We start from the raw sequence: 27,076 nt of genomic DNA on the forward strand, positions 1-27,076 counted from the left end.
CCCTTGCAACTGATGACTATGCCCGCCTGTCCCTCCAGCCATTCTGTTCCCCACCACAAAACCAGAAGTCGCAACAACAAAAGCGGTGTTCCGTATTGTACAGGCTCCCTCCTCTTGGATTGTCGCCAGAGTCCCCTTTCTCTGACTCCTACAGCACGAATCACGGTGTCTGAGAGACACGGTTCACAGTGTCCTTTGCCTTTTCATCCTCGAGCCCCGATTTGCGCCAGGTATTAGAATTAGAACTCCTGATCCTCCTGGAAGAACATGCCGAAGCTGATGATGGTGCCGTAAATGAGCAAGCCACCGGCTATGGACATGATCATGGCCTCGACTCGGATAAGGTCGGAGTGCGCAAGGACGACGGGCAGAGCTGAAAGCGAGGGTGTGTTAGCAAAACATGACTAGGCGTACGAAGCGAGACGAGACCTCGTGGTGACATGGAGTTGTGCAGAGCCAGCATCACGCAGGAGCAGGAAGTGTGTGCAATGACGAACCAATGCCCATGACAACGAGGAAGCCAGTGCAGAAGCGGCCGAGATCGATGATGGCTCCGCCGGAGCTCTCAACGAAATCATCCGGGTTGGCGCAGCGAGAACAGATCCAGTTGGGGAGGGGCGCGATCACGTAGGTCGCGACGACGATGAGGGGATAGTAGACCTTCCATAGGGCGCAGGAGAGGATGACGAGGAGGAAGCCGATGGCGAGGACGAAGGAGAGGGCGATGATGGTCTTGAGGCCTGCGTTGGGCATGGTGGGCGGATGGAAAACCCCCTTGGTAGGGGTGCGAGACCTATTGAGGCTATGTGATTTTGTGTTCTTCGAAGAAATGGAGACGACGAGATTCGAATGGTAGTGGTTCTGTGTTGTTTGATTGTTCGCCTTTCGTGGGTTGAATGGATTAGAATGTTGACGACATATGCGAGACCGGCGGTTCTGGTGCGAGTAAGAAGACCAGAAGACCAGGCAGGCGATCAACAAGGTCCCGGGTCCGAAAGAGGCGGCCGGAGTCGTCACAGTGCAGTTGCATAAGTGGGTAAGGTACGTACCATAATTGCACGGACCACAATCTTGGGCACTTCTGCCGCCAGCCCGGTAAACTCATATCGCTAAGGTGCATACGGAGTACGCAGGGGCACCTCCGAGTTGGGATTTGAGGTCCATAAGGTAGTTGGCACTGTTACTCTGTATATTGCCTAAATATATTATACAAAAGGGAGATATTTGAACTACTTCGTAAAAAACGCACGGAATGACATTGTTCTTTCAGCAAGTAAAAGTGTATCGTATCATCCCAGCCCAGATTACGACGTATAATGTATAATCGGTTATCCCCCATATGCACTACCAGCTTTGCAACAACAAAGCTCTATGCAGATAATGGGGCACTAATACTACTTCGGTATGGTCACCCCACGACCAGCACCCCCCTGCACCAGGCTGAAGGTGCAACGCAAAGCTCAAGCTGCCTGCTGCTGAGAACCAACCACTTACGGTGATGGAACGAACCCCCCAAGCTCTATCAACCATCACCACCGACTACTACAACAACCCAAGTTAACGCCCGACTGTCGCTGCACCCGGACCACACGACCTTCAAATTCAACGAACAAATATTCGCTTTCGATAAACGCTTAGTAGGCCGCAGGGAAGAGGACCAGGATGTTCAGGAACAATTACGACAACGACTCGGTCACATTGTATGTCCTCCTTCCGTCGGCCCTCTCGAATAGCCTCCTGGGGAGCAATCCGCTAACGGGGAGCCCTCTGTGCGCCTTGACTTCTAGCTCGCCGCAAGGCAGGATATTCCAAATCGAGTATGCGGCCGAAGCCGTGAAGCAGGGTTCAGTGGTCGTCGGTCTCGTCAGCAAAACACACGCCGTCCTAGTAGCAGTCAAGGTATGCATAATCTCCGGTCTTTTGTGTTTCGCGCCTATCTAACACTGCCGTTTCCTTTCCTCCTTCACAGCGCAATGCCGAAGAACTATCCTCCTACCAAAAGAAGCTCTTCGCCGTCGACGAGCACGCCGGCATCGCCATCGCAGGCCTCACCTCCGACGCCCGCGTCCTCTCCAACTTCATGAAGCAGCAGTGCCTCGGCCACCGCATGACCTACGGCCGGTCCATGCCGCTGCGCACCCTCGTCGACCTGATCGGCGAGAAGGCCCAGATGAACACCCAAGTCTACGGCAAGCGGCCGTACGGCGTGGGGCTCCTCGTCGCGGGCGTGGACGAGACGGGCCCGCACCTCTTTGAGTTCCAACCGTCGGGCATGACCGAGGAGATGTCCGCCTTCGCCATCGGCGCCCGGTCCCAGATGGCCCGCACCTACCTCGAGCGCAACGTCGAGTCCTTCGCCGACTGCAGCCGCGAGGAGCTCGTCCGCCACGGCCTGCTCGCCCTCCGCGAGAGTCTCGTGCAGGACCGCGAGCTCACCGTCGATAATACCAGCATTGCCATCGTGGGGCTGGAGGAACCTGCCGATGCCGAGAAGACGAAGAAGAAGACCCTGCGCCCGTTCCAGTTGCTCGATGGGCAAGATGTCAAGGAGTGGATTGATGCCTCTAACGTGCCGGCTGAGGGAGAGGGTGAACAAAGCGGTGACGGCGATCGTATGAATGTTGATGAGTGAAAGACAAGCGGAAAAAGAAGAGCGTTGGGGAAGTAGAAGAGGACAGTAGGTTTGGCCAGGGCAAGGCGAGGTTGTCAAAGAGACGCTGATATCTCGAGCGATTGGTACCACTAGATGAGGCTGTCGCGCTTCTGCGTCCTATCAATGCAAGCATGCATTACTACGGCCCATTCCTGCGCAAAGCAGGTGGAAAGAAGGAGTCGGGGAAACTCGAAAGGCCCCCATAGGGTCTAAATCTGTCAACTATGTTCTGCGATGAAGGCTGATCAGAGACATCGGGACCGGACGTTGACCGTGGTAGCCTGATGCGCTTTCGTGTTGCTAACCGTCTTCTCTCGCGGTCTTCCATATACACTTGTCCCCGTTCCCGACTATCGGGGATGGACATGCAGCCTGACAGCCTGACAGCTATCTAGATGAATCAAAGAAGATGATGCTACCAGACCCAGGCCTGACCCCGGTGCAAAGTACAAGTCTCATAAAGCACCCCTTCTATTTTCCCGTCTTATATCGTTGCGCCTTTTGCCATATACATCTAGTAAGCGTTACAGAAAAGAAGGAATAACCCAGAGAGTTAAGACGGACCGAGGAGCACAATGCGGTGGCATAACACGACCTTCACCTCTACCGCCGCCTGATAAAAGCACCCAGATGCATGCCCAAACATGATCTAATCCCATCTCATCCTATCTCACCATGCTGGTACTTCGCCAATGGATTCGGACAGATCCAGGGAGACCTCTAAATACTGACCATCTAAGTCTTGTTCCACTCGAGCTTCATTGTCGATGACGGCACCTGGTATACCTGCAAGGCGCGAACAGCCTCTTCGGCGGTTGAGGCAGTCACGAGGATGTCAGCGTTGCCACCCTTGATGAAGCCCTCGTCGACGGCGCGACGGACCCACGCCAGGATGCCATCGAAGAAGCCGTCAATGTTGAGGAGACAGATCCCGCGCTCGTGGATGCCGAGCTGAACCCAGGTGGTCGTCTCGAGGACCTCCTCGATGGTGCCAAAGCCGCCGGAGAGGGCGATGAAGCCGGAGCCGGGGCCGCCGGCGATGACTTCCTGGGCCATCATGCGCTTGCGGGTGTGCATGTCCTTCACGACGGTGGTGCGTCCGTAGACGGACTCCTCGGGGATCTGCATTTCGTTGGCATCGACGCTCTGGTAGGTCCCGTCACGTTCGTACTTGACGAGGGCTTCGGGGATGATGCCGTGGGCCCAGTCAGGGCCGGATAGGGCCACGAGGGTTTTGGCGACCTCCCCCATCAGACCTACGGTTCCGCCGCCATAGACTGAAATTTGTATCTTGTCAGCTGAGGTCAAGTGGGTGCAAAAGGTGTACACATTGGGTCACCCCGGGATGGATGTCGAGGTGCCAAAGGAAAGAAAACGATAAAGAAGAAAAGAAGAAAGAAGAAAAAGAAGAAGAAAAAGAAAAAGAAAAGAAAAAAGCAAGGCCTTGACATGTCCACTACCGTGGGTTTGGTCTGCTAGCGAAGGGGAAGAGCGATAAGGGCGAGAGGAACATTACCCAGAGCGATTTTGTTTGCTGCCATAACTCTCGCCAGCTGACGAGCCGCTTCCATGTGCGCCGGGTTGTAACCAGCCGATGCTCCGCAGTACACACAGATCTTTGTCCTCGGCGTTGTGCCATTGTCGGCCACCGTGGTTTCGCTTGGGTTGACTTGCGATGCCGCCGCGGACGACCCGTTGGTTGCCATGTTGAATTTTTGCTTAGGTATAGTGCAGCTTGAGATTGGTGAAATAAGACGAACAGATCCAATAAAAGTAAAGCTGGATTGGAACGAGCAAGATTGTTCGCGACTGCGGGTGGCGATTCTAGTGTGTTTGGGAGGGGGGGGGTGAGGTCTTGAAAGTGGTAAACACGTCCAACCCCTGCGCAATGGACAACCAACCACACTTCTGGCTATAGAAAAGGGGTATCTGAACTGACGGAAGCCGGCTTGCGTCGCTGCGGGAGCTGGTTTCCCAAAGTGAACTCTGGCTGAGAGAGAGGTTCGATGGTGAGGTAGAGTGATGTGGAGGAGATACGGGGACACGCAGAGTGAGTCAGAGTGAGCAGTGTCAGGCAGAAAGGGGGGATAGTAAGCCGCGAGTGAGGTAAGGGCTTCTGAGACGGGAGTTTCGTGAGAGCCAGGCAACCCTGCAAAATGATAACAAGTCCCTGGATGCTTAGCCGTTAGAAGGTGTCAGAGAGGAAAGGTGAGTAGTCGTAGCTCTAGCGGTGAACGGACTTGATTTGTCGCAGGGTAATTACACATTTAGGCCGTGGATACCCAGTGAATAAGTTGTTGGTTGAAGAAAACGGGCGGTCAGATCAAGTGTGAGAGGACAAGGTTCTGGCTAAATGGCACGTTTCGTAATTGAGAGACGAGTCTTTTTCAGAAATGTTATTGCCTAAGAGTTATTTCTTGATTGTCTTGCCGTCGGGGTTCAGAGGTAAGAGAGTGAGAGACTTCTATGAAGTATCGGGACAGTGACGTCGCCATCTCGGTGTAATTATCGCACTCGAAGGCCCGGGTTTTGTGGAGACAAAGGCACCGAGCAATGCAAGGTACAGTACCCCGGATTAGGTACCTATTGTTGATATTACCTAGGTAGTTTAATGGTCCTAGCACAGGGCTCGATTCAACCCACAGTCGAGACCTTTATTAATCGGGTTCAAAGCTACTACTACATCTACAGTTGTCGGTGATGAAGCATCGGGAGTCAACGGTCGAAGTTTGATCCTCTGGTTTAAGAAAATTACAAACCGCCAAAAGGGTATCGGTCTTGCCGAGCAAGGTGCCACCGCTGATTAGACGTCGGTCGGGTGGTGTTTCGACTGTGTAACTGGACGCCCCTGAAGGAGCACAGTTGCGTGGATGATTCGGTATTAGCCAGTTTACGTTCGGTATTCCCGGACTCTGCTGTGCTTGTAGCGGCTCCGCAAAACCGTCCTCGTCCTGCTCTTCCTCATTCATCAGGAACCGGAGGATGGGTAGGGCGATGGTCCCCTGGGAAATTGGTAGGTGTTGTGTCGAGTTCACGGCGGGATCCCGGAACTGATTGGCCCCGCCCCACGTGCAAACGAGCGGGCGACCTATAGGTACGTATTTATCGATCCTGGTCCGTGCGAGCATGCATCGAATGACGCTAGGTATACCCGATACGCATGGGCGTTTTTCCTGGATTGCAGCAGCATGTTTCTTCCTGCATTACAACATACGAATACAACGTGCCTCCAGAACAACGCTTGGCCGTTCTTTTCATCGCAACGTACCTATTTCACGACGACAAGCGATCGGTACCGGCCTAGGTATCGTTCATCTGGCTGTCGGCAACCGCTATAGACCAACTTTACGAATTGTCAAGCTGCTTTGCCGCAACTGGGTCTAAACCATGCCTCAACCGAACAACCCGGCTGCAGCTGGCCAGCAGCAGCAGCAGCAGCAGCAGCAACAACAAGAGCAGCCATGGGTGCGTTTTCTCTGCTCCGAGACCTCCTCGTACCTCGTAGCAGGCGTTTTCCTAAGCTGATACTGATTCTGATGGTCGTCCGCAAACAGGGTATCAGCAACACTCAAAAGCTCATCATCGGTGGCGTGCTCTGGCTCGGCATGAACATCGCGAGCAATGTTTACTTCAAGAAGCCTGTTGGTGTCGGCACCCAGGTCACCGACCCCAACGGCAAGGTCTACACCGTTCCGGACAACATCGACGATATTCCTCCCTATCTCCTTCGCCCTCGGACCCTGAATGAAGGCGCAACCTACAGTGCGGTGCCCCGAAAGCTGGCGCCCATGTGGCCCATGGACAGCTACATCGACATCACCGTGACGGTCTCCGAGTCGCCCAGGCCCCGGCCCCTCGAGGCCACCCCGTCCGAGAAGGTTGTCATGCAGGAAACCCGTTTCCACATGGGAGATTCCAGCGATAAACGATCCGTCGACACGACCATCGATCTGCCCCAGTCTGTTCAGAACAATGGCACGCTGTGGGGCCATTTCTATGTGGGCCTCACGGGAAGCCCTCTCGATCCTCTCGGCCCCGGCTTCGACTTGGCCTCTGCCTATCATTTTGCCTACCCCCTGACGCAATATCTCCCCAAGAAGAAGGAAGTCAAGGCAAGGTCTTTGCTCGAGGGTGTCCCGGAAGATGCCAGCGAGGCGGGAGAGCAAGAGAAAGAGATTGACCGGGAGGAGAACGTCGGCCCTATCATCGCCAACTATTATCACCCCAACTTTACCCTGTCCATCATTCCCGACTCGGGCGTCTTGGACTACCGGACTCTCCATCCTGCGACCCGTCACTTCTTGCGAACAGAGCCCACCGGCGCTCGGGACGGCACGGGTCAGAATTCGTGGTACTGTAGGTTTTGATTTTGATTTTGAGTGGTTGTGGACCCAACCACACGCACACACACACACACACACACACACACACAATGTTCACTCGCCTCCCTGGTGCGAATCCTTGTGCTGACTCAAGAAATGCTTAGATCCCGTCCTCTTCGTCAACAACTTCTGGCAATTGAAGAACCATATGATGTTGCTCAACGAGACTGTCACGACCGTCCCCATGCACATCGACCTCGGCAACCTCCGCCACTTCCTATTCGGCATAATGTCGTCCCTCGAGCTCAGCAGCAAGGAGAGCGCGCGCCAGGTCGCCTTCGGCCAGTCCGTGCCGGGCGGCGGCGACGGCTCCGAAATGGAGATGGTGAAGACGATTTTCCTCGACTCGAACCCGTACCTCCTGGCCATAACGGCGGTCGTCTCCGTGGCGCACATCATCTTGGAGATGCTCGCCTTCGGGTCGGACATTGCGCACTACCGCAAGAAGAAGGACAACGTCGGCATCTCGGTCCGCTCGATCCTGGCCAACGCCTTCATGCAGGCGGTCATCCTGCTGTACCTCATCGACAACTCGGAGAACACGAGCTGGATCATCCTCGGGTCGCAGGGCATGGGCATCGTCATCGAGCTCTGGAAGATCACCACCGTGGTCGACGTCAAGGTGGAGCCCGGCGGCCCGGGCTCCTGGCTGCCGTTCAAGATTGTGTTCGCCGACAAGTACAAGCTGAGCGAGACGGAAGAGAAGACCAAGGAGTACGACGAGATTGCGTTCCGCTACATGTACGTGGCCGCCGTGCCGCTGCTCATCGCCTACGCCATCTACTCGCTGGTCTACGAGACGCACAAGTCGTGGTACTCGTACATCATCACGAGCCTGGTCGGGTCGGTGTACGCGTACGGGTTCCTCATGATGGTGCCGTCGCTGTACATCAACTACCGGCTCAAGAGCGTGGCGCACATGCCGGGCAAGGCCATGATGTACAAGTTCCTCAACACGTTCATCGACGACCTCTTTGCGTTCACCATCAAGATGCCCGTCCTGCACCGGCTGGCGACGTTCCGGGACGATGTCATCTTCTTCATTTACCTCTACCAGCGCTGGGCGTACCGCGTCGACTACACGCGGGTGAACGAGTTTGGGCAGGGTGGTGATGAAGAGGTCACTGCGGCGGAGAAGGCCAAGGTGCAGGAACTGTTGGAGCAGGATGCGGCCGCGCAGGAGGGAGAGAAGGAAGCCCGGGAGGGAACGGCGAAGAAGGCGACGGGGGCTGACACGGGGAAGGCGAAGAAGAGGAGAGCGTGAGGTTGAAGGAAGCAAGGGGAAAGAAAACATGTTCCAATTTCCCCCATTGGGTTATTTCTGGTGGTTGAGAAAAGTAATGGCATAACAGGGGGGATTTCTGCACCATATTTATAGACTAAGGTAGGTAGGCGGTCATTGTAGAAGAGGAGGGATTGTGCCTTATGGAGCTAGACAGACGGCAAGGCAATGTGCTGCAAGCTGATATTCTTTGCATATAAAGACCACCTCTGAAGCCACATGCACGTTTCAAGTGTGGCTCAGCACCACCCGCAAGAAACGGGCCTACCTTAGCTACTGGTCCTGGGAGGATGTACCAGGTAATTAAGGTAGGTACCTACCTTATTTAAGGCAAGGTACCTAGGTACCTACCTTACCTGATGTGGGTTACTGAACGTGGTACCTTAGGTAGTCCGTAAAGACGGAGACTGAAGGGACAGAATCGAAGGTGTTGACGATCAGAGCGACAGTTGTCTCCTCGACTTCACTCACGTCCCATAGCTTCATGTCCAATATTGCTGCGCCGCCACCGCTCCACCATCCGGGCGGTGCAACAGACGGCAGGTACCGCTATACTATAAGGACCCAACTACCTTAGGAATACAAACTACTCAGTAATTACTGCGTATCTTGTACCCCATACCTTCCTCTTACTCTGTAATCTAATTAAGGCTGCGGGTTCGTCATCTTCCCCACCCGCCTGTCAGACGACAGGAACGGATCCTGACACCGAAGGGGACGTTAGCATTGAGCTCAGAGCTAAGCACAAATCTGCTCCGACTCGGGAAGCGAACTCCCTCCTCGCTCCTCCCTCCTCGCTCCCCCCTCCCCTTTCTCCTTCGTCCGTTTGGTTTTCTCGTCTTGTTGACTCCTTATTCACCCCTTACTCTATCCTCTCCCAGTCTCTGCCACGATCCCCATACCCAGTCCTCTCTCTCTCTCTAATTACACCAGACGTCCATCTGGCTCCACGACAACACGGCCGCCTAGCGAGGGGCCCGTGGCCCACAATCACGCCCTCCTTTCCCTCAGCATGAGCAAGGCCACCGTCGGGTCCTTGCTAGCTGACACTGCAAATTCCATTACCGACAGTCTACGCATTCTCGATGGGTCCGACAAGAGCCAATGGGGCGCCGACGAACATGAACAGCTCCGACGCCTCGAACATGCCCTCGACGAGGCCAGGAAGGATTTCCAGGAGCTTTCTCCCTTCCTTGATGGCCAGCGCTACTATATGAACGACCGCCGACGTGAGTCTTTACCTACTGTTTTGCTTTGCTTTGCTTTGCTTTGCTTTTATCGCCCCACCTTCCAGTTTCACTGCCTCGTCGACAGTCGAATGCGCCCAGCTAACCCTTTCCACCAACTCCTCTAGCCCAGTCGATTGAAGAGCTATCCATCTTGAATACCAAGTTCCAACACCACGCCGAAAGCTTCCGCCACTGGGCGCATCAGGGCGGGCCCATCAATCCCCTCTGGGCCGTCGAGACCTCCACCCTCAGCCGCGAACTGCACCGCGCTCAGTGTCGCGCGGCTCGTCGTATTTTCGCGTCGAAACAAGAGCAGGCCGCCCCGCGCTGTCTCGGCGCCTTCCTCGTCTTCCGCAAGCAGCGCGAATGGGCCCTCAGGCGAGCGCAGAGGAGACGTCAGCAGCAGAAAAGGTCCAGCGGTGGAGATGCCAGTCACGACCAGGTTCCGGTCCAACAACAGCAACAACAGCAACAACAGCAACAACAGCAACAACAACAACAACAACAACAACAACAACAACAACAACAACAACAACAACAACAACGACCCCCGCCCACCCCAACAGCTAGGGAGCTTCACCGGCATCGGAGGAAAGGGTCGAGCTTGGTCCCCGCCGACGATCGCGCCGCCGATAGCGCAGCGGACGATGAGTACGAGGAACAACGTTTCCGCATGGAGGAGCTAGCACTGTGCAATTCCATCGGTAAATTCCAGCGGTTCGGCGACCGCGACATTGCTTTCGTTTGCGACTTTTGCGACGGGCACATCATATGGGAGGACCTCGAGACCATGCCGTCGATGCGAACCGTGGACGAAGAGACCGCGGCGGCGGCGGCGGAGGCGCATCCGGGAGCCGTCGACGGCGGTCCCGCGACGCAGGGGCACGATAGTACGGCCGTCCCCCGCGCCACGCGACCGCTGCCGCCCGAACCGCCGGGGATCCTGCATTGGCAGGCCACGGGGTTCACCGTGTCGGGACACGGGGAGAAGAGCGTGGTGTTTCCGCCGCTGGCGATCGCGAACCATGTTGCGCCGACGACGCAGATCGATTGGGTCGCGCAGCTGCGGTGTCCCGCCTGCGATGAGCCGCCGGCCGAGGGCGGGGAGGACGAGGGGACGGGCGTCTGGCGGATGGACGACGAACTTGTTTTCGATGACTTGGCGGCGTTCGAGGAGCATTTATACTGGCAGCACACACCTACATACGTGCCGAGTATACCCGTGTCGTTACCGCTTCCATCGACGAGCTGCCTGTTAATGTGACCAGAGCGGAGGAGGGATGACTCTACGCCGAGACGGATGGAGCGGGAATGTTACGGAAAGGTGCCCGTTATCGACAAGCAACTCACCTGAGGGACACGTTTACTAATGGGCGGGGTAAGACAAATTCGGGAATTCGCTGGCGACACGGCGTTCTGAGGGTTAAAAGGGAGGGGAAGGCTTGTGGAGAGAAGGGACATGAAGCCCCGCCCTGTGCTGTGACAGGGCGGGAAAGGAATGGCTATTTATGATGTTTTTGACGCTTCACGTTGTGACGACTGGGCTTTTTGTGAAGAAGCATTGCATACATGGGTCTTTTAGAGGAGGGCCGCTGTGGAGGACTGTCCATATACCCCTGTAGTCGATTTTTGATCAAGATTTTTGTTCCTCTGTATTTCATGACCGAATAGACAGCGTACTTCGGAGTATTTATTTTCCTCTCCTGCTTTTGCAGCCCGTTGGATAAGAGGAGACAGCCGCTGGTGTCCGGTTTACGAACCCAGCTGTACATTTTTCGTTCCATGGTAAACAGAAACAGAAGGCAAGAATGTCTCCTGTGATGATGCAGAACTATATGCAACCTGTTGAAGCACAAAGATTCGTATACTCGCTTGCCCAAATCTTCCCGCCATCCGCCCTTGCCGAAAACAAGAAACAACAGACTCGTTACACTTCAAAACACCTGAACCAGACAGGGGATCCCATAGGCTATATAGTAGGGCAGTGGTGGAGGAGTCTCCAGATCCCCCCCGGACGAAAAGACGCGCAACACTACAAAAACCGCCACCACAAAAAGAGAATGATAAAAAAGCCTAGCCCGGCCACGGGACCGTATTGCTTCAGAAGAAGCTCCCAGTTAATGCGCACGGCGGCGCGTCGGTACTTCTTGCTGTCATCACGGAGGCGGGAGCTGATCTCGCCCATGCGCTCGAGCGAGTCGCCGCGGTAGAGGAGGTCCTCGATATTCTTGGTCATGATCTTGGTGACGTCGCGGAGCTCGGTGTTGAGGCGGTCGAGGTTGTTGGCGGCGCGGGCGTCGGCGTAGGTGGCCTTGGTGCGGGAGATGAAGGTGTCGAAGTCCATGAAGGCGTAGGGGCGGAGGGTGGGGCTCTGGACCTGGGCGGCCGGGTGGGTCTGGTGGAACTCGCGGGCGAGGTCGGCGAGGTAGGTGAAGGCCAGCTCGCGCGGGTAGGAGCGGTCGGTGATGGTGAGGAAGATGACGTCCCCGTCGATGAAGTAGTGGAGGGTCGCCTGGCCCAGCTCGAGGCTCGCGCGGGGTTCGGATTTGCGGGTGACCTTGCGCAGCACGGCGCGGATTTGGTCCTTGATCTCTATCACGTCGTCTTCTTGGTGCTCGTCGTCGACGGAGGCGCAGAGCATTAGACCTGGAAAGGGGGAGGTCGGAATGGAGCCCGAAGGTTAGCTTGGTTCCATGGCTCATGGATGGTGCGATAATAGGAGGGCGGAGAAAGGGAAAGAAGAAAGAAAGAAAAATTGGGAGATCGGAGCTATGGCATGGCCTACATACCATCGAGCCTTGCTATTTGTGTCGACCGGATAGCTCTCGACATGATGGGCTATGGGCGTAGATAGAAGAGTGCGACAAGATCGATTCCCTTTGGGGGGGGCAGAGCGTCGGTTGAGGGAACTGAGGCCGACGTTGCGGGTATCGCGTGTCGTGGGATATTCCCTGACTGTCGACAAAAAAAGATGAACGGGAGAGAAAGAAGTAAAATATATGACGTGTCCTCAAGGCTGGAGAAGCTATGTGTCTTCCGCTGCGTACCTAGGTAGAAGCTAGAGTTGAGATATGATCCGCGTTTTGTAGGCAGCCAGATGAATACCGTCGCCTGGCACGTGTCGTGCTGTGTAAGGTACTAAGGTGTGGCTTCTGTTGAAATGGTGATTTCTTGTCGATGGGCGCAATTGAAGACGTCCTGCCTTTATTAGCATCTACGAAGTGGTACGGGGGTGGGGGGTGGGTACTGGTGGTAAGGTACCTTATTATCCATGCAAGTGAGGCTGATGCGGAGTTTTATACAATACCGTACCGTAGTTGTGGCTTGTAATGAAGCTTTCCCAGCCTCCATTTGCGACAACGGCGGACAGGAGCTCAGAGCTCTCCCCTCAATCGCCAGAGCTGTCCCCGAGACAAGAAGGAACATCTCAGATCTCACCATTTTTCAATATCTGCTCAATCTTTTTCCGAAGCTTTCATTTCCTTATGCTTTATAGTTGATTCAATGTGGCCAGTTCTTATACACCCTGGGAATTGTTAATCGGGGTTTTCTTCTGGCTTTCACCACACATCCATGCCCTTGCTTTCCCCAAGTCTCAAGTTCTCAATATCAGCGGATCAACGGTCTCTGGCGTCTACCTTATATTGGCGAACGTACTACCAACGGATTTCTCATTAGGCTTCTCATTCGTCCGAGTCTTATGGAGGCTCAAAGTTCGATGCTGAGATCATATTCCTGCCACCGACCTACCCTCGGGTAACTATGCTTGCCCCTTGGGCCCCCAGGATTCTACGTGAAACCTCTTTAGCGACACCGGGCCTTAGAGACACAATGAACAGCATAAACAACGCAATGGAGACGCAACACAACATAGAAAGGCCCGATGACAACATGGCCCGGCCTCCAAGCCCTACCTCCAGGTCTTCTAGTCTTTCTCCGCCACCATCTTCACCTTTGGACGAATTGCCCATACCCTCACCCCCACAGAGCCCTTCCCCTGAACGCCACGATATATCTCTCGATAGTATTACAATATCATCGCCGAAATCCACCATCGGTCTCCCGGATATGGCACCAGTAACACGAAGCGCTTCGCGGAAACTCGTCGCCCAGATAGACCCTCAAGAGCCCCACGAAGTGGAACAGGAAAAGGACACTAGGGACACGACTTCCATGTCCAAGCCTAAAAGCAGCGGAAAGGGCATTATCAAGAAGATTACCAATAAGGTTCCGCGACAGAAATGGACACCAGAAAGGCTCCTGGCTGACCCAAAGTCTCCGGTTGCGCGAGCGGACATCAGAGTACGTCACCCCTCTCAAGGCCTGTCATTCTCAGCGTCGTAATCGTAATTATAATTATTTCTTTACTTGTCTCAAGTCTGGGTCCGTCTCCATTACGTTGGCTTCACTTGATCCACGCCGATGACTAACTTCAACAAAGAGCCTCCTCTGCAATAACCCACCGGCATGGGACATCCTGACTCCGCAGGAGAAGACTGAAATTCTTGCCCTCTTTCCGTCGGGGACCCCTATCATCAATGCCGGTACACCTGACGCCCGACCCGACATGGCTCTTCTCGCTTCAGACGACAACTTCCGGCACGACTGCGCACGATACGCCGAGAACCTGGCCGAGGGAAAGCACGATCCCCAGTGGTTAGCCGAGGCTTGGGCCGCCTCCGAGCAACGTCGGGTCGGGGAGTTCGAGAAGTACCTCGAAGAGAAGTTTGAGGAGGAATGGGGCGTCAAGTTGCCGGACCACATGAGGCGTAGTACGGATCGCCCAGCCACTTCACAGGCGGGCAGTCAGGACTCTGCGCCCTCTAGCCACCCGGGCAGCCAAAATGCCGACAATGCGCCAGACGATAGGAACGATGCGGGGGATGCTGGAAGGGGAGAGGTGAATGGTGACTGTGAATCGGGCGGCTCTTACGCGGCAAGATCTCCCGCTGCCGAAGGTGCTTCCCCTGCTAAGAAGCAGAGGATCTCCTAGGGGGTTGCGGGAAAACGGCTACTGCTCTGAAGTTTTTGGAGATAGTTATCGCTATACGAGGTTTCGCCAGGGCACAATGAAGTAAGAGCATTTGATGGCCGAGTTCTGAGACCGAGGACTGTTTTAAGGGAGGTGTGGACACCCAGCACAATGTAGCGATCATATGAAGCACTAATGCTAATTTTCGACAGATTGATGTTCTCCTGAACGGTTCCCAATGCGCCACCAGAGAACTACCAACCCCGGGGGTGGCTTAGATTCAATATCCGAGCTTGTGACCCTGGACCGCTGGTATTCCCACGCTTCTTCGCTGGCGCTTACATGGCCCGCTTCCCATTGCAAAATTCTGGGCGCCATGTTCGTCACCGGGGGGGCTTGTGAGGGCTATGAGCATCTAGAACTAACTTTTGACAGTATGCTATGGACCGTCACGATACGAATTCGCTGGAGGATAATGGCAGACGCTAGAGAATGTCCGCTACCCCTGGGTAGCGTCCGGTAGGATATGGTTACCTTGGCCTTCGTGTATCAATGAACTGTTCAGTCCATGTGTCCACGTGAAGGAGCAAAATTGGCCTGGCCGTTTGGGTTTGCATTTGCTTTGTTTGTTTGGCAGGACCTATAAGTCGCACAGTTCTTTATTTCCCTGTATCGAACGCGCCGAGGCACAATCAAGTGACGTTGCTGAGGAAAGACCAGAGATCTTTATGCTTTTTCGAGGGTATCGTATATTAAAGTCTGTTCGGAACGTCTTTGACAGGCATCTCTACGGTAAGCCGCAGGGGGCTATGTTTGACCTTCTAAAAATAGTAATCCGTGTATGTATCTAAGGTAGGTGATCGTGCGTCGATCTCCGCCTTTGTACCAACCGTCCAAGCCCCCCCGCACCCCTGTTGTCTGACCATGATCGCATCTTCAAAGTTCTAGATCACCTACTTCAGACTCCGAGGGATAGGTATTTCATACTTCGCTTCGTAGCCTCAGCCTCATTCTCTGTTATTCATCTGTGAGCCTTGTCAACACAGGCTTCGGCCGATGTGCCCTCCTTCCATCAACTCCTAAACATATTGAATGAAGACGCTGGTTGTGGAATATAACAATGCAAGAATGCAACGTTTCGCAGCCCGGATCCGGTCTCGTCTCTCTAGATTCGCTGATTCCACCTCGTCCCAAGAGCCAGCCATGCCCGTGTTGCTTTGATTTGGATGCGCCGACTGCTCTTCAAAACACCAACGACTTGGCTTGGAGCCAGAGCGAGTCCGTCATCCGTCTAAGCCGGAGTCGGAGAAACCTCGAGAGCTCGGCAAGATACGGCTGTCCAATATGCTCGGTTCTTCTCGAGGTATTGATGTTCTTTGGCTTGGACTCCCCAGGTGACGACAGGGCCCGTAACATAGAGCTGAGAGTGCCTACCGACTCGGGAAACGTGGAGATATCGGTCGACGTCTACTACATGGAAGTCTACGTGCAGTTATATATGTGTACGCGGCTCTGCTTCTCTTTGGCTTGGGGAATACGGTAGCTATGCTGACACGGGTAGTTTGCAGCTCATCAGAAGTCATGGAATCGGATTCGACCCCTGCCAGACTTAAGTACTGATTATCTGTCGGAAGAAAGTCTATCGTTTATCAAGTCTCACCTACAGACATGCCTTGCTAGCCACCGCCTCTGTTGCCAGGGCGACGGTAGCCTGCCAGCTCGGCTTCTCGAAGTAGGCCATCGTGGCGATAGCCACATACGTCTTATTGACACCGACAGCGTTTCCTCTGCAAGGTACATTGCTCTTAGCTATTGTTGGGGCAATGCTATCACTGTGAGGACTACATTGGCTAGTTTAGAGGATATGCAGTCGGGTATTGACGTCTCCATGCTGCCACAAGTGTACGTGGACGCCATCGCCTTGACGCGAGAACTTGGAATTCAGTATCTCTGGGTCGACGCACTCTGCATTATCCAGGATAGTATCGAAGACTGGGAGGCCGAATCCGCAAACATGTCCGACATCTACGCCGGCGCCTATCTCACCATTGCGGCGGCGTCGTCTGGGTCGGCCGACAGAACCGTCCTTCGTCGCCATCCTCGCGCTGAGTCGTATGCCGACCAATACTACGGGCGAGTGTTCACGAAACGGGTAGCAGACGAAGAAGGCGCCCACATGCTGAAGGCGAGGGTCATCCCGGAAGTCGGCGTCCATTCCAAGTGGCAAGACCGCTCCGATGAGCGTATTCCAAGAGAGCCATGGTCAAGGCGAACATGGACCCTGCAGGAACAGCTGCTTTCGACGCGGTTGCTCTCTTTCTCCACGGCAGAGATGCAGTGGACCTGTCTGGAGGCCGTGGCCTGCGAGTGTCGCTCCCAACTAAACCACCGTCGCCTGTTCGGCCCGAATCCGGTTTCGCAGATCACGCGACCTGCCGATGCCTTCCGGTTCTGGCACAAGCTCATCGAGAACTGTTCCGACCGGGACCTGACGGATGCGCGGGACAAACTGACGGCGATATCCGGGATCGCCGCGATATTGCATCGGAAAACACGATCCCGCTACGCTGCGGGCTTGTGGGCGGACAACATTGACGCGGATCTCCTTTGGCGGAGGGCCCACCCGACGACGACTGAGCCACCTCGGCCTGGGTACGTTGCGCCGTCTTTCTCGTGGGCCTCGGTCGAGGGGGAGGTGGATTACTGCTGCTTCAAGAACGGCAAATTGCCTTACCATAAAAGTGCATCTGTCGAGGCCGTTGAAACGGTCGCTAGTCGGAACGCTCCCTTGGGTCGCGTAGAGGGTGGACGGCTTACGATTCGCGGACCGCTCATTCAGGGATGCATGGAAGAGTCGTCCCGTCCCGGGGTGTATGTTGTGAGGCTGTGTCAGATGCGGTTGGTGGAAGTACTCGCCGACGGCGTTCTTCAGCAAGTTGTAGTGGCAGGACCAGATGGCAGCCTTGAGACGACTGTCTGCAGATGGAGTCCTTCGGGGTCCGGGTCCACCCAGAACTTGTCAACTGACACGGAAGGAGATCCAGGCACGGAAGAGGAAGAAGTGGAAGCGACTGGTCAAATACTCATCGCCGCCAAACCAGATGTCGCGGGTCCGAGGATGAGGTGCTGGGTGATGAGACTCGGTTATTTCTCTTCCGCATCAGATCTAGCAAGTCCACAGATCAGGGACCACGAATTGTTGATACTAGGCAAGTCGCCGAGGAGTCCAGGGAATTTTGAGAGGGTTGGCCTCGCCACATATCCTGTTAAAGAGGGAAGAAGTTCAGTGCTTGAGGAAGTGAGCGAACAGGAACATATAGCCACCATCACGATAGTGTGAGTTGGTTCATGACATACTGTACGGACATCATATAGTGGAGGAGTATAGGTAGTCCTGTTCAGCATAAGAATAAAAAAACGGCCGGAAATAGAGAGACTGATGAATTATTCCACCGTTTGAAACGCGCAGTAAGTGATGATTTCTGAGTAAATTATCTTGACAAAAATATACTTGGAATGTGTGAGGATTGACAACTACGTACGGTGAGCACTTCCGTACCTTTACGCTACGGTACTACGCTGAAACAGTTGCGGCGAAACCCAACATCCTCCTCTGTTCCAAAGGGTTCGTTTCTTCAACAAGTCAAGCCAACCAACTCATCCTCTATTCAGTTGCCCGACGACCAAGCTCCAGGCATCTTAAAACTCTTCATACCAGAATGGTTTCTTCTACTCGATCTCATAGTAGATCCCACAGTCTCCTTCTGATCCAGAAATTACTAAATTTGCGCGACAGTGCGAGTCCCTTGACTCTGGTATTAGATACTCTAGAGCAGGGCGCAGCACCCGTGGTTCGAGAGTATATTTCCAGGGCGAAGGTGAGAAACACCCTCGGTCACTGGACGTTGGGGAGCATATGCCTCCCTCCCGCTCTCGTCGTGGCAAAAAACATCCTCTTTACCCGGGCCCATTTCTCACGCCTGTCATTTCCATAGGCCTCAAAGACAAAAGTCATATTCCTCTCGTTTGCTACCCTGCGAAAACCTCGAGATGCGGATGTGTTCGTGAAGGGCCGAGGAAAACCCCTCACGTCGCTGAGAAAAGAGCTGGTCTCTCACTATCCAAAACCTGGAAAGTCTGCGGGTAGCGTCAAAGAGAAACTTTCCATGCAGAGTGAGTACACGGTGCGCCCTCTCTGGCTCTTGTGGAGCCGAATGATGCAGAGGAAGAAGAGGAGAAAAGGAGAAAAGGGGCGTCATGCTACATGTATTATGATACTTACTCACACAACTTCCGCAGGAGTGCTCCTCATAGTCGACTCGCTCAACGAGCTTGCCACGACAGCCCCCCACTCTCTCCCCGGCTTTCTCTCCAGCGTCATCGGCCCGGCCGTCTCGATGGTGGGCGTATATCACACGGATGTCCCTCTCGTTCTCCCGAGGACAGTGAGCGAATACGAGCCTCACCCTCTCACCCTTCTCTGCCACCTGGCCACCTCCATCCTCCGGTTGTCTAGCCTACGGCAGGAGATTGAGCGACAAAAAGCACGGAACAGGAGCCTACAGGAGCCGGAATGGGGGTTACAGGAGGAACGGGAGGGCGTGCTGATCGGGCTGAAGGGGGAGATCAAGTCTGGAGACTATGGGGGAGTGGTGCTGGACATGGAGCTCCGACGACGTAGCGGCCGGGCGGTGAAGGAGAAGTTTGCACTGTTTCCTGGAACACGGGGACCGCCGGGGGGATCGCACCTGGCGGCGGCGGCAGCAGCAGCAGCAGCAGCAAAACTGCCACCACCATCAGGTGTAGGCCAGGACAAAGGCACGCCGTCTAGGCTGATGCTGCTTTCAGACCACCATGCATTCGCACCCTCGGACGAGAGTGGCCAGTCTGGCGGAGGGGCTGGCGGCGATGAGGGACCGGAGAGTACCTTCAATCTAGGCCTGACGGAGAAGCAGAGACGAGACCGAGAAGGCATTGTACTGCCGTACTTTGATGCGCAGACGGATATAGGGGCTGGTGAGGGAGGCCGGATTCTGTACGAGATGGGCCGGGAGGACGATTTCGATGACGAGGAAGACGAGATTTGAGTTGGCGGATAGATAGCATCGATATGTCAGTCAAACACTCATTTTCGGTATCATTTCGTGCAACCTAGCAGTCTACCCTACCCATTGCTGGACGATACTGTCAATTCATGGATTCCACGCGTCGGGATCGCAGAGGCCATGATTTCCTTACGTGCCCCCGAGGTATGCACCTTGGCGCAAACCCAGTGGGCCATGGTTCCTAACATCAAATCCAGAGACCTATTGCGGAATGACATGACTTTCACCAAGCTGGATCAACCCAGAGGGTAGCATTGATGAGGAAAACCAGCAGTCCATCTTCTTCACAACACCACATCAAGCAGCGTCACAATGAAAATAGGAAATGCAAAATCAAAAATTGCGCCCACGATGGCCCCGAAGGACAATCGAAGGAGGCCGACTCCGCGATGTGCAATGCAGGCCTTCCTCCTTACTCCGCGGCCTTCTTGAGCGCCCCAGAGTTGGACAAGGTAAGTATGAAGAAGAAAAAGAGAAGAAAACAAAACATAAAACTTGGGTAGGGTTGGGGGTATTTATACTCCCCAGGGCAGCTGGGAAACGGGGAGTGCACGGTCCATCAAATATTGATTACGTAGCTCGCACAGGCAGCAGCGCTTTCCCTTGCTCATGGACCGTTGTTGCCACCTTCAACGGGTCTTACCTAATGCATCGGGACGCCTTGTTGAAACATCAAGGTACTTGTACTATGTACCTTCCTAATCGTCCTGATACGGTCACTGACGGCGTCAGTCTGCATTGGCCTTGCCGAATAGGCTGCTACATACCTACCTACCTTATGATTGCCTACTTCGGAGGTATCTTGGGATGCATCTTTCCGTTGATCCAAGTTCAGCATACTTTGTCCAAAAGGCCCCTACCCCTTCCTTCCGCCAAATGTCTCTTCATTGTCACCATATGAAACCCTGTCAAAACCATTAGAACCGGCTTCTAGACGACACATCCCTCCCGATTTCTCTCTGTTCTCCCCAACCAACCAATGCATCCGCACTCACGACTCTCCACGGACTCTTCCCCTTCAACTCCAGCGTCCCGCTTCGCCGACTCTCCTCGAAGCATCGCACCTGCTTAGGCTTCCCTTCGTCAGCCCTCAGTCGGACCAGAAACAACGGTGCGGGATGCCACCGTCCACTTCCCAATCCACCGCCGATCCCCCAGGCTCTCCGACACATGACTCCGACTCTGATCTAGACCTCGACCTACACGAGCTCGATCCAGCGACGTCTTCTCATCGATCTTTCAACCGTTCAGGACATAATCGCGACTCCTCCGATCAGAGGGCTCCGAGAATTGCCCTCCGCAATCTTCGTATGGGGGGCTTGCGACGGGCCAAGCGGTCCAGGGGATACGGGGAGCTGGGGCAGGACCTGGATAACACCGGCGACGACGCCGAAGCTCTACTAGACGATGCAGAAAGACACGGGTCTCGTTCCATGGACCGGGACCATGCTTCGGGGGATGACGCGCCCCTTCTCCCAGGAGGCTCGTCGTCCTCACGGCGCCGATCCTTCGCGCAGGAGGGCCTGGGAAGGTTATCGGCCTTACGGTCTAACTTGCGACTTCCTGGGTTCATGGGGGGTTCGGGGGAGCAACAGTCAGGCAGGGACACGAGCGACGACCAGGACGAAGAAGAGGAAGACGACCCCTCGGCGTCACGACTTGTTCCCGTCGGGTTTGCCGACCCATCGAGATTCCCGCCGAATAGAATATCCAACGCGAAGTATACCGCTTTCACCTTCCTCCCCGTCACACTCTACAATGAGTTCTCCTTCTTCTTCAACATGTATTTCCTACTTGTCGCGCTTTCCCAGGCGATACCCGCCCTGCGGATCGGATACCTCACGACTTACATCGCCCCCCTGGCCTTCGTCTTGGTGATTACAATGGGAAAGGAGGCCTACGACGACATCGGGAGGCGAAAGAGGGATAACGAAGCCAATGCGGAAGAGTATACCGTGCTCCATTTTGAAGAGCCCGGACAAGCTATGGCGGCGGCCTCCCAGCGCTCCCACAGAAAACTCAAATCAGACTCGGTGAAGAGGAGGCGGAGGAGGCTTCTCAAAAATGGAGAAAGGTTATCGGACATTCGCGAGGAGGAGGAGCGCATCGAGGGTCAAGGGTTGTTGCAGTCGCAGCCTTCCTCCGTGGTCCGCGAGTTGCCCCGAAAATCTCGCGACTTGAAGGTCGGCGATGTTTTGAAGCTCAGCAAGGGTCAGCGGGTGCCGGCCGATGTTGTGATTCTCAAATGCGAGACCCCGGAGACTGCACACGATACGGTGGCACACGAAGACGTGCCAACAGGAGAGGAGGATCTTCTCGTCGACCCAGAGCGAGAACCCCATTCGTCTAACAAAGGCAAAGGCCCCGATGTCCGGGACATTGTCCAAGACAATGTCCAAGACAACGATGTTGGTGGACCTGGGGGTGAGACGTTCATTCGAACCGACCAACTGGACGGTGAAACCGATTGGAAGTTACGCCTGGCCTGCCCGCTGTCGCAAAATCTACCCGCGGAAGAGTTCGTTCGCTTGCGTGTCACGGGCGGGAAGCCGGATAAGAGGGTGAACGAGTTTCTGGGGTCCATCGAACTTCTACCCACCAAGGAAGATGCGCAGGTCCTCTCCAGCACTCTTCCAGGGGTTGGCGATGCTTCCAAATCTGCGGCTTTGTCCGTTGATAACACGGCCTGGGCCAACACCGTCATTGCGTCGCAAGCCACGACGTTTGCCGTCATCGTGTACACCGGCGTGCAGACCAGATCTGCGCTCTCCACCGCTCCCTCGAGGTCCAAGACCGGCCTCCTGGAATATGAGATCAACTCGTTGACCAAGATTCTCTGCGCCATCACCCTCGCTCTATCGGTCATCTTGGTCGCCATTGAGGGTTTCGAGAATACCGAGGGCAACGTCTGGTATGTCAAGATCATGCGCTTCCTCGTCTTGTTCTCCACCATCGTGCCTATTAGCCTGCGAGTCAACCTTGATCTCGGGAAAAGTGCGTACTCCTGGTTCATTCATCGCGACCCTGGTATCCCGGGCGCCGTGGTACGGACAAGCACGATACCCGAGGATCTCGGCCGTATCGAGTACTTGCTTAGCGACAAGACGGGCACCTTGACGCAGAACGACATGGAGATGAAGAAGATCCATGTCGGTACCGTATCGTACGCCAACGAAGCCATGGACGAAGTCGTCTCCTACGTTAGGCAGGGTTTTCATGTCCAGCCGACTGTCGACCCGGCATCCAGAAAGGCCCTCATCACGCCCTCTTCGACCTTTGCGACTACCGCGAATATAGGCACGACGCGTACACGACGAGAGATCGGGACTCGGGTTAGGGACGTTGTGCTAGCGCTCGCGCTGTGCCACAACGTGACCCCGACTACCGAGGAGGAGGGTGGCAAGACGGTCACGTCGTACCAGGCATCTTCGCCTGACGAGATCGCCATCGTACGGTGGACCGAATATGTCGGCCTTCGCCTTGCCCACAGAGATCGCAAGGCCATGGTGCTCGAGTCCACCGAGACGGGTAGGACGGTGGTGCAAGTTCGCATTCTGGACGTTTTCCCCTTCACCTCGGAGGGTAAGCGGATGGGCGTCATCGTCCAGTTTTACGAGTCGATGCAGTCCGGAATCCCCGACCTCGACAGCGGCGAGATTTGGTTCTACCAGAAAGGCGCAGATACCGTCATGGGCTCCATCGTCGTCGAGAATGACTGGTTGGACGAGGAGACGGCCAACATGGCCCGTGAAGGTCTGCGGACGCTCGTCGTCGGGCGCAAGCGGCTCTCCCATCAGCAGTATCGGGAATTCTCCCGGGACTACCAAGAGGCATCTCTCGTCATCAACGGGCGCGATGCGAGCATGCAGCGCGTCGTTTCGGAACACCTCGAGCGGAGCCTGGAGCTCCTCGGCGTCACGGGCGTCGAGGACAAGCTGCAGAAAGACGTCAAGCCCTCGTTGGAGCTCCTCCGAAACGCCGGCATCAAGATTTGGATGTTGACGGGCGACAAGGTCGAGACGGCCAGGTGCGTGGCCGTCAGCTCGAAGCTTGTGGCGCGGGGACAGTTCATCTACACGGTGGCCAAGCTCAAGCGGAAGGACAACGCGCGGGACCACCTGGACTTTCTGCGGAGCAAGACGGACTCGTGCCTCCTCATCGACGGCGAGAGCTTGGCCCTCTTCCTGACGCATTTCCGCGTCGAGTTCATCTCGGTGGCCGTGCAGCTGCCGACCGTCGTGGCCTGCCGCTGTTCCCCGACGCAGAAGGCCGAGGTCGCCGAGCTGATCAAGGAACACACGAAGAAGAGGGTCTGCTGTATCGGCGACGGCGGCAACGACGTGTCCATGATCCAGGCGGCGGACGTCGGGGTGGGTATTGTGGGCAAGGAAGGGCGGCAGGCGAGTTTGGCGGCCGATTTCTCCATCGAACAGTTCCACCACTTGACCAAGTTGCTGGTGTGGCATGGCCGCAACAGCTACAAGCGCAGCGCCAAATTGGCTCAGTTTGTCATTCATCGTGGTCTCATCATCGCCGTGTGCCAGACCATGTACAGCATTGCCATCGATTTCGAGCCTGAGGGTCTTTACAAGGTGAGACCCCCCTACTTCCTCCTCCGCCTTCTCCTTTTCCCTTGTTTTCAGTCTTCTCTAACACAAAGTGCAGGATTGGCTCCTCGTAGGATATGCGACGATTTACACGGCAGCGCCTGTGCTCTCCCTAGTGCTCGACAAGGACGTCGACGAGAACCTGGCGAACCTCTATCCGGAGCTCTACAAGGAACTCACCTCGGGCCGGTCCCTCTCGTACCGGACATTCTTCGTCTGGGTCCTCGTCTCCGTCTACCAAGGCTGCGTGATCCAGGGCCTATCCCAGCTTCTCGTCGAGGTGGACGGGCCGAAGATGGTGGCCGTCTCATACACCGTGCTCGTCCTCAACGAGCTGCTCATGGTGGCTATCGAGATCACCACCTGGCATCCGGTCATGATTGTGTCTATCCTGGGAACCTTCCTCGCCTTCGTCGGCTCTATACCGTTCCTGGGCGGTTACTACGATTTGGAATTCATCATCACTCTGTAAGTGGTCTCCTACTCTCTTTCGTGTTGCAATGCATTGGGCTATGCTCTAGCAACAGCTGCTGACGAGTGTAAAGGGGATTCTACTGGCGCATCCTGGCCATCGGGGCCATATCGCTCGTCCCACCGTACGCGGCGAAACTCATCGGGAGGGCATTGAAGCCGCCTTCCTACAGAAAAGTGCAGAGCTCATAAATCGTCTTCTAAGCCTCCCGTTGGGGTCGTTCATTGACAAAAGGAGTTATTGAATGGGGTTTTGGGGGGCATATGGGGGGGTTTTTTTTTTTTTTTTTTTTTTTCCTTCTCGAAGCGGTCACATTGTTAGCAAACATGATAAATCATTGGCATTTGGGATTGTATTTTGCTACGTCTCCCGGAATCCAAGGTGAGAGACTCCTGAATGGATATCCACCCCTATTTACATGCAAGAAGCGCCATTGTAGGCTTTTCTATATTCAATGCTGGGGTATATGACATATGTTGAATGTGGTCGTCGTCGTTGTCATGGTAATGGTAGCGGTAGGTGTGGTCGTGGCAGTGGCAGTGGTAGTCGAAGAGGGAGGGGGGAATGAGAGGGCAAGGCGAATCGCTTCTTCTCACATCTTAAGAACGATCCAATCCTTCAGCAGGCCCGGATCCCTCCTCTCCAATTCCCCCAGGACACCGCCCACAGTGCCCTGAACCTGGGCGCCGCCCTCCCACGGCCTGGGCCCCACGTAGGCGGCGATGAAGCCGTCCGGGCCCGACACAAGCAGCAGGTTCTTCCCCGGCGCGTCCTCGGGAGGACAGCGGCAGGCCTCGCGGGAGGCGAGGTCCTTTCGGCCCTGGTTGGGGGCGCCATCTGGCATGTTCGCCTGCAGAGGCTGGGAATGGAACTCGCACGGCGGCGGCGGCGTCGACGTCGACGTCGACGTCTTCGACAGCGATACTGCAGCGGCGGGGGCGGGGGCCGGGGCGGTTCCCTTTGAGGCGCCGCTGCCGTGGCGCAGAGCTCCCAGCAAGTCCTTCGGGGTGATGGCGGTGCCCTCGTCATCCACGACGGAATGCACGCGTACCCTATCCCCGTGGCGCGCCTTCATGGAAAGGAGCTGGGCGGTGATGCTCGTCGGGGCGGCGAAGTCCGGGCCCCTGATTTCTTCCGCTTCGTCGTCGCTCGCGAAACTGCCTGATAGAAAACTCCTCCACCAGGGGCGTGATCCAGAGCTCGATTTCCCCCCGGTCGAGGCGGAGAGATCCTGCATGTCGGATCTGGACCGCATGGCCCACAGGATCTTGACGTTCGGCTTCGCGTCGTCGTCGTCGTCGTCGTCGTCGTCTTCGAGGACAGAATGGGCGGCTTGCAGGGCCGTCGCGATGCCGGTCCCGCCGGCGAGGAAGACGACTTGCTTTCCTCCCTGCTCGCGCTGCGGCTCTTCCCCTCCGGCAGCTGACACGCCGTCTATTTCCTCTTTGCCGTAGAGGCCGAGACGCGAGTGCAGATCGAACCCGCCGTGAGGTCCACGCAGCTCTACGCGGCTCCCGACCGGTAAGCGGCTCAGATAGGTAGAGACCTCTCCTCCGTCTACCGCACGAACAAGCAGACGTACAACCGCTGCGTGGTCGGGAGCAGACGATAAGGGGGGAAGCGGGGTGTATTCCCGCGCAATTTGGAGTTGGGGCTGCTTCACTTCGACGGACCAGAGGTCGAAAGTGCGCCACGGATCTGCGAGCTGGGACGCGATGTCGGAGGAGGTGAGAGACGGGAAATCGGAGGGGGAGGGGCGGAGAGTCAGGACGAAGGAGGTGGGAGAGACCTGGTCGCGGGATACGAGCTCGAATGGGGTGAAGACGTCTCTGGAGAGGATTTGGTTTCGGGGTGGAGATGGTGTAGAGGCGAGATAGTAGAAGACCGATGCGCTTGCGAATGTGAAAATAAAGAAGAGCGTCAATGGTCGGTAAGACCGTCTACGTGGTGGAGTGTTGGTATTGGCGTTGGAAGTCTTCTTTTTGGCGTTGGGAGAAGTGCGTCTGGTCGTCGTCGAAGTGGATAGGGATGAGCGCTGCTGCTGGGTGCCTGGTTTACACACCGAGCCGGCTATAGTTTGCCATTGAGAACGGAGACCATGGTTGGCTGAGGACCGTGAGATGAGCGTCTTGGATGGAGCGAGACAGAAGACACCCCTTCTCCCTGTTCGTCCCGTGGTGAGGAGAATGGGCGTCGGTGACCCTCGTAAAGTCGAGGCTATGAAGATGCGTTGAGATGACATGATAATTCCGGGAATTGCTAGCTTATCTCCATGATTTGTGGTGAGGTATTATGAGGAAGAATGTAAGAGGGTATGAGAGATGGTTCACGGCAATAATGTACGGGTGAGATGGGGTTGGATGAGAGAACGTTG

General features: G+C 55.5%; 12 protein-coding genes across 12 annotated transcripts; 7 read left to right on the forward strand and 5 right to left on the reverse strand.

Moving 5' to 3' along the window:
• Positions 1–21: 21 nt before the first annotated feature.
• Positions 22–929, reverse strand: SODALDRAFT_310361 (vacuolar protein sorting 55). Its single transcript, XM_028609137.1, has 2 exons — positions 498–929; positions 22–373 (listed from the first exon to the last, which is right to left on the reverse strand). The coding sequence occupies exons 1-2, from the start codon at positions 751–753 to the stop codon at positions 240–242; spliced, it is 390 nt and encodes a 129-aa protein (XP_028466916.1). The 5' UTR covers positions 754–929; the 3' UTR covers positions 22–239.
• Positions 930–1,483: 554 nt separating this feature from the next.
• SODALDRAFT_332534 (proteasome A-type and B-type) lies at positions 1,484–2,681 on the forward strand. The gene is made up of 3 exons (XM_028611742.1): positions 1,484–1,700; positions 1,788–1,899; positions 1,970–2,681. Exons 1-3 carry the CDS (start codon positions 1,663–1,665, stop codon positions 2,630–2,632), a joined length of 813 nt encoding a protein of 270 aa, XP_028466917.1. The 5' UTR covers positions 1,484–1,662; the 3' UTR covers positions 2,633–2,681.
• Positions 2,682–3,171: 490 nt separating this feature from the next.
• On the reverse strand, positions 3,172–4,462 carry SODALDRAFT_152359 (hypothetical protein). The gene is made up of 3 exons (XM_028606874.1): positions 4,170–4,462; positions 3,440–3,930; positions 3,172–3,380 (listed from the first exon to the last, which is right to left on the reverse strand). Exons 1-3 carry the CDS (start codon positions 4,357–4,359, stop codon positions 3,324–3,326), a joined length of 738 nt encoding a protein of 245 aa, XP_028466918.1. The 5' UTR covers positions 4,360–4,462; the 3' UTR covers positions 3,172–3,323.
• A 15-nt stretch (positions 4,463–4,477) lies between these two features.
• SODALDRAFT_358979 (hypothetical protein) lies at positions 4,478–5,911 on the reverse strand (the record flags this gene model as incomplete). Its single annotated transcript, XM_028614137.1, has 5 exons — positions 4,478–4,534; positions 4,593–4,802; positions 5,413–5,501; positions 5,565–5,764; positions 5,868–5,911. The coding sequence occupies 5 exons, from the start codon at positions 5,909–5,911 to the stop codon at positions 4,478–4,480; spliced, it is 600 nt and encodes a 199-aa protein (XP_028466919.1).
• Positions 5,865–8,533, forward strand: SODALDRAFT_332536 (cleft lip and palate transmembrane protein 1). The gene is made up of 3 exons (XM_028611743.1): positions 5,865–6,118; positions 6,208–7,009; positions 7,140–8,533. The coding sequence occupies exons 1-3, from the start codon at positions 6,041–6,043 to the stop codon at positions 8,297–8,299; spliced, it is 2,040 nt and encodes a 679-aa protein (XP_028466920.1). The 5' UTR covers positions 5,865–6,040; the 3' UTR covers positions 8,300–8,533.
• Positions 8,534–9,329: 796 nt separating this feature from the next.
• On the forward strand, positions 9,330–10,810 carry SODALDRAFT_339569 (hypothetical protein; the record flags this gene model as incomplete). Its single annotated transcript, XM_028612868.1, has 2 exons — positions 9,330–9,546; positions 9,672–10,810. 2 exons carry the CDS (start codon positions 9,330–9,332, stop codon positions 10,808–10,810), a joined length of 1,356 nt encoding a protein of 451 aa, XP_028466921.1.
• A 343-nt stretch (positions 10,811–11,153) lies between these two features.
• Positions 11,154–12,647, reverse strand: SODALDRAFT_294372 (transport protein sec22). Its single transcript, XM_028608748.1, has 2 exons — positions 12,336–12,647; positions 11,154–12,192 (listed from the first exon to the last, which is right to left on the reverse strand). Exons 1-2 carry the CDS (start codon positions 12,376–12,378, stop codon positions 11,579–11,581), a joined length of 657 nt encoding a protein of 218 aa, XP_028466922.1. The 5' UTR covers positions 12,379–12,647; the 3' UTR covers positions 11,154–11,578.
• A 530-nt stretch (positions 12,648–13,177) lies between these two features.
• Positions 13,178–14,921, forward strand: SODALDRAFT_152445 (hypothetical protein). The gene is made up of 3 exons (XM_028606876.1): positions 13,178–13,848; positions 13,988–14,671; positions 14,731–14,921. Exons 1-2 carry the CDS (start codon positions 13,309–13,311, stop codon positions 14,537–14,539), a joined length of 1,092 nt encoding a protein of 363 aa, XP_028466923.1. The 5' UTR covers positions 13,178–13,308; the 3' UTR covers positions 14,540–14,671; positions 14,731–14,921.
• Positions 14,922–15,429: 508 nt separating this feature from the next.
• SODALDRAFT_332540 (HET-domain-containing protein) lies at positions 15,430–17,985 on the forward strand. Its single transcript, XM_028611744.1, has 2 exons — positions 15,430–16,020; positions 16,087–17,985. The coding sequence occupies exons 1-2, from the start codon at positions 15,639–15,641 to the stop codon at positions 17,856–17,858; spliced, it is 2,154 nt and encodes a 717-aa protein (XP_028466924.1). The 5' UTR covers positions 15,430–15,638; the 3' UTR covers positions 17,859–17,985.
• A 189-nt stretch (positions 17,986–18,174) lies between these two features.
• Positions 18,175–19,532, forward strand: SODALDRAFT_332541 (hypothetical protein; the record flags this gene model as incomplete). Its single annotated transcript, XM_028611745.1, has 3 exons — positions 18,175–18,396; positions 18,514–18,691; positions 18,818–19,532. Coding segments are annotated over exons 1-3 (1,052 nt in total), but the record flags the coding sequence as incomplete, so codon positions are not given.
• Positions 19,533–20,643: 1,111 nt separating this feature from the next.
• Positions 20,644–24,834, forward strand: SODALDRAFT_152537 (phospholipid-translocating P-type ATPase). Its single transcript, XM_028606877.1, has 2 exons — positions 20,644–24,215; positions 24,289–24,834. The coding sequence occupies exons 1-2, from the start codon at positions 20,742–20,744 to the stop codon at positions 24,700–24,702; spliced, it is 3,888 nt and encodes a 1,295-aa protein (XP_028466926.1). The 5' UTR covers positions 20,644–20,741; the 3' UTR covers positions 24,703–24,834.
• Positions 24,835–25,034: 200 nt separating this feature from the next.
• SODALDRAFT_332543 (hypothetical protein) lies at positions 25,035–27,062 on the reverse strand. The gene has a single exon (XM_028611746.1). The coding sequence runs from the start codon at positions 26,942–26,944 to the stop codon at positions 25,295–25,297; it is 1,650 nt and encodes a 549-aa protein (XP_028466927.1). The 5' UTR covers positions 26,945–27,062; the 3' UTR covers positions 25,035–25,294.
• Positions 27,063–27,076: the final 14 nt, after the last annotated feature.

Source organism: Sodiomyces alkalinus, assembly GCF_003711515.1.
Source record: "Sodiomyces alkalinus F11 unplaced genomic scaffold SODALscaffold_4, whole genome shotgun sequence".
Taxonomy (NCBI): domain Eukaryota; kingdom Fungi; phylum Ascomycota; class Sordariomycetes; order Glomerellales; family Plectosphaerellaceae; genus Sodiomyces; species Sodiomyces alkalinus.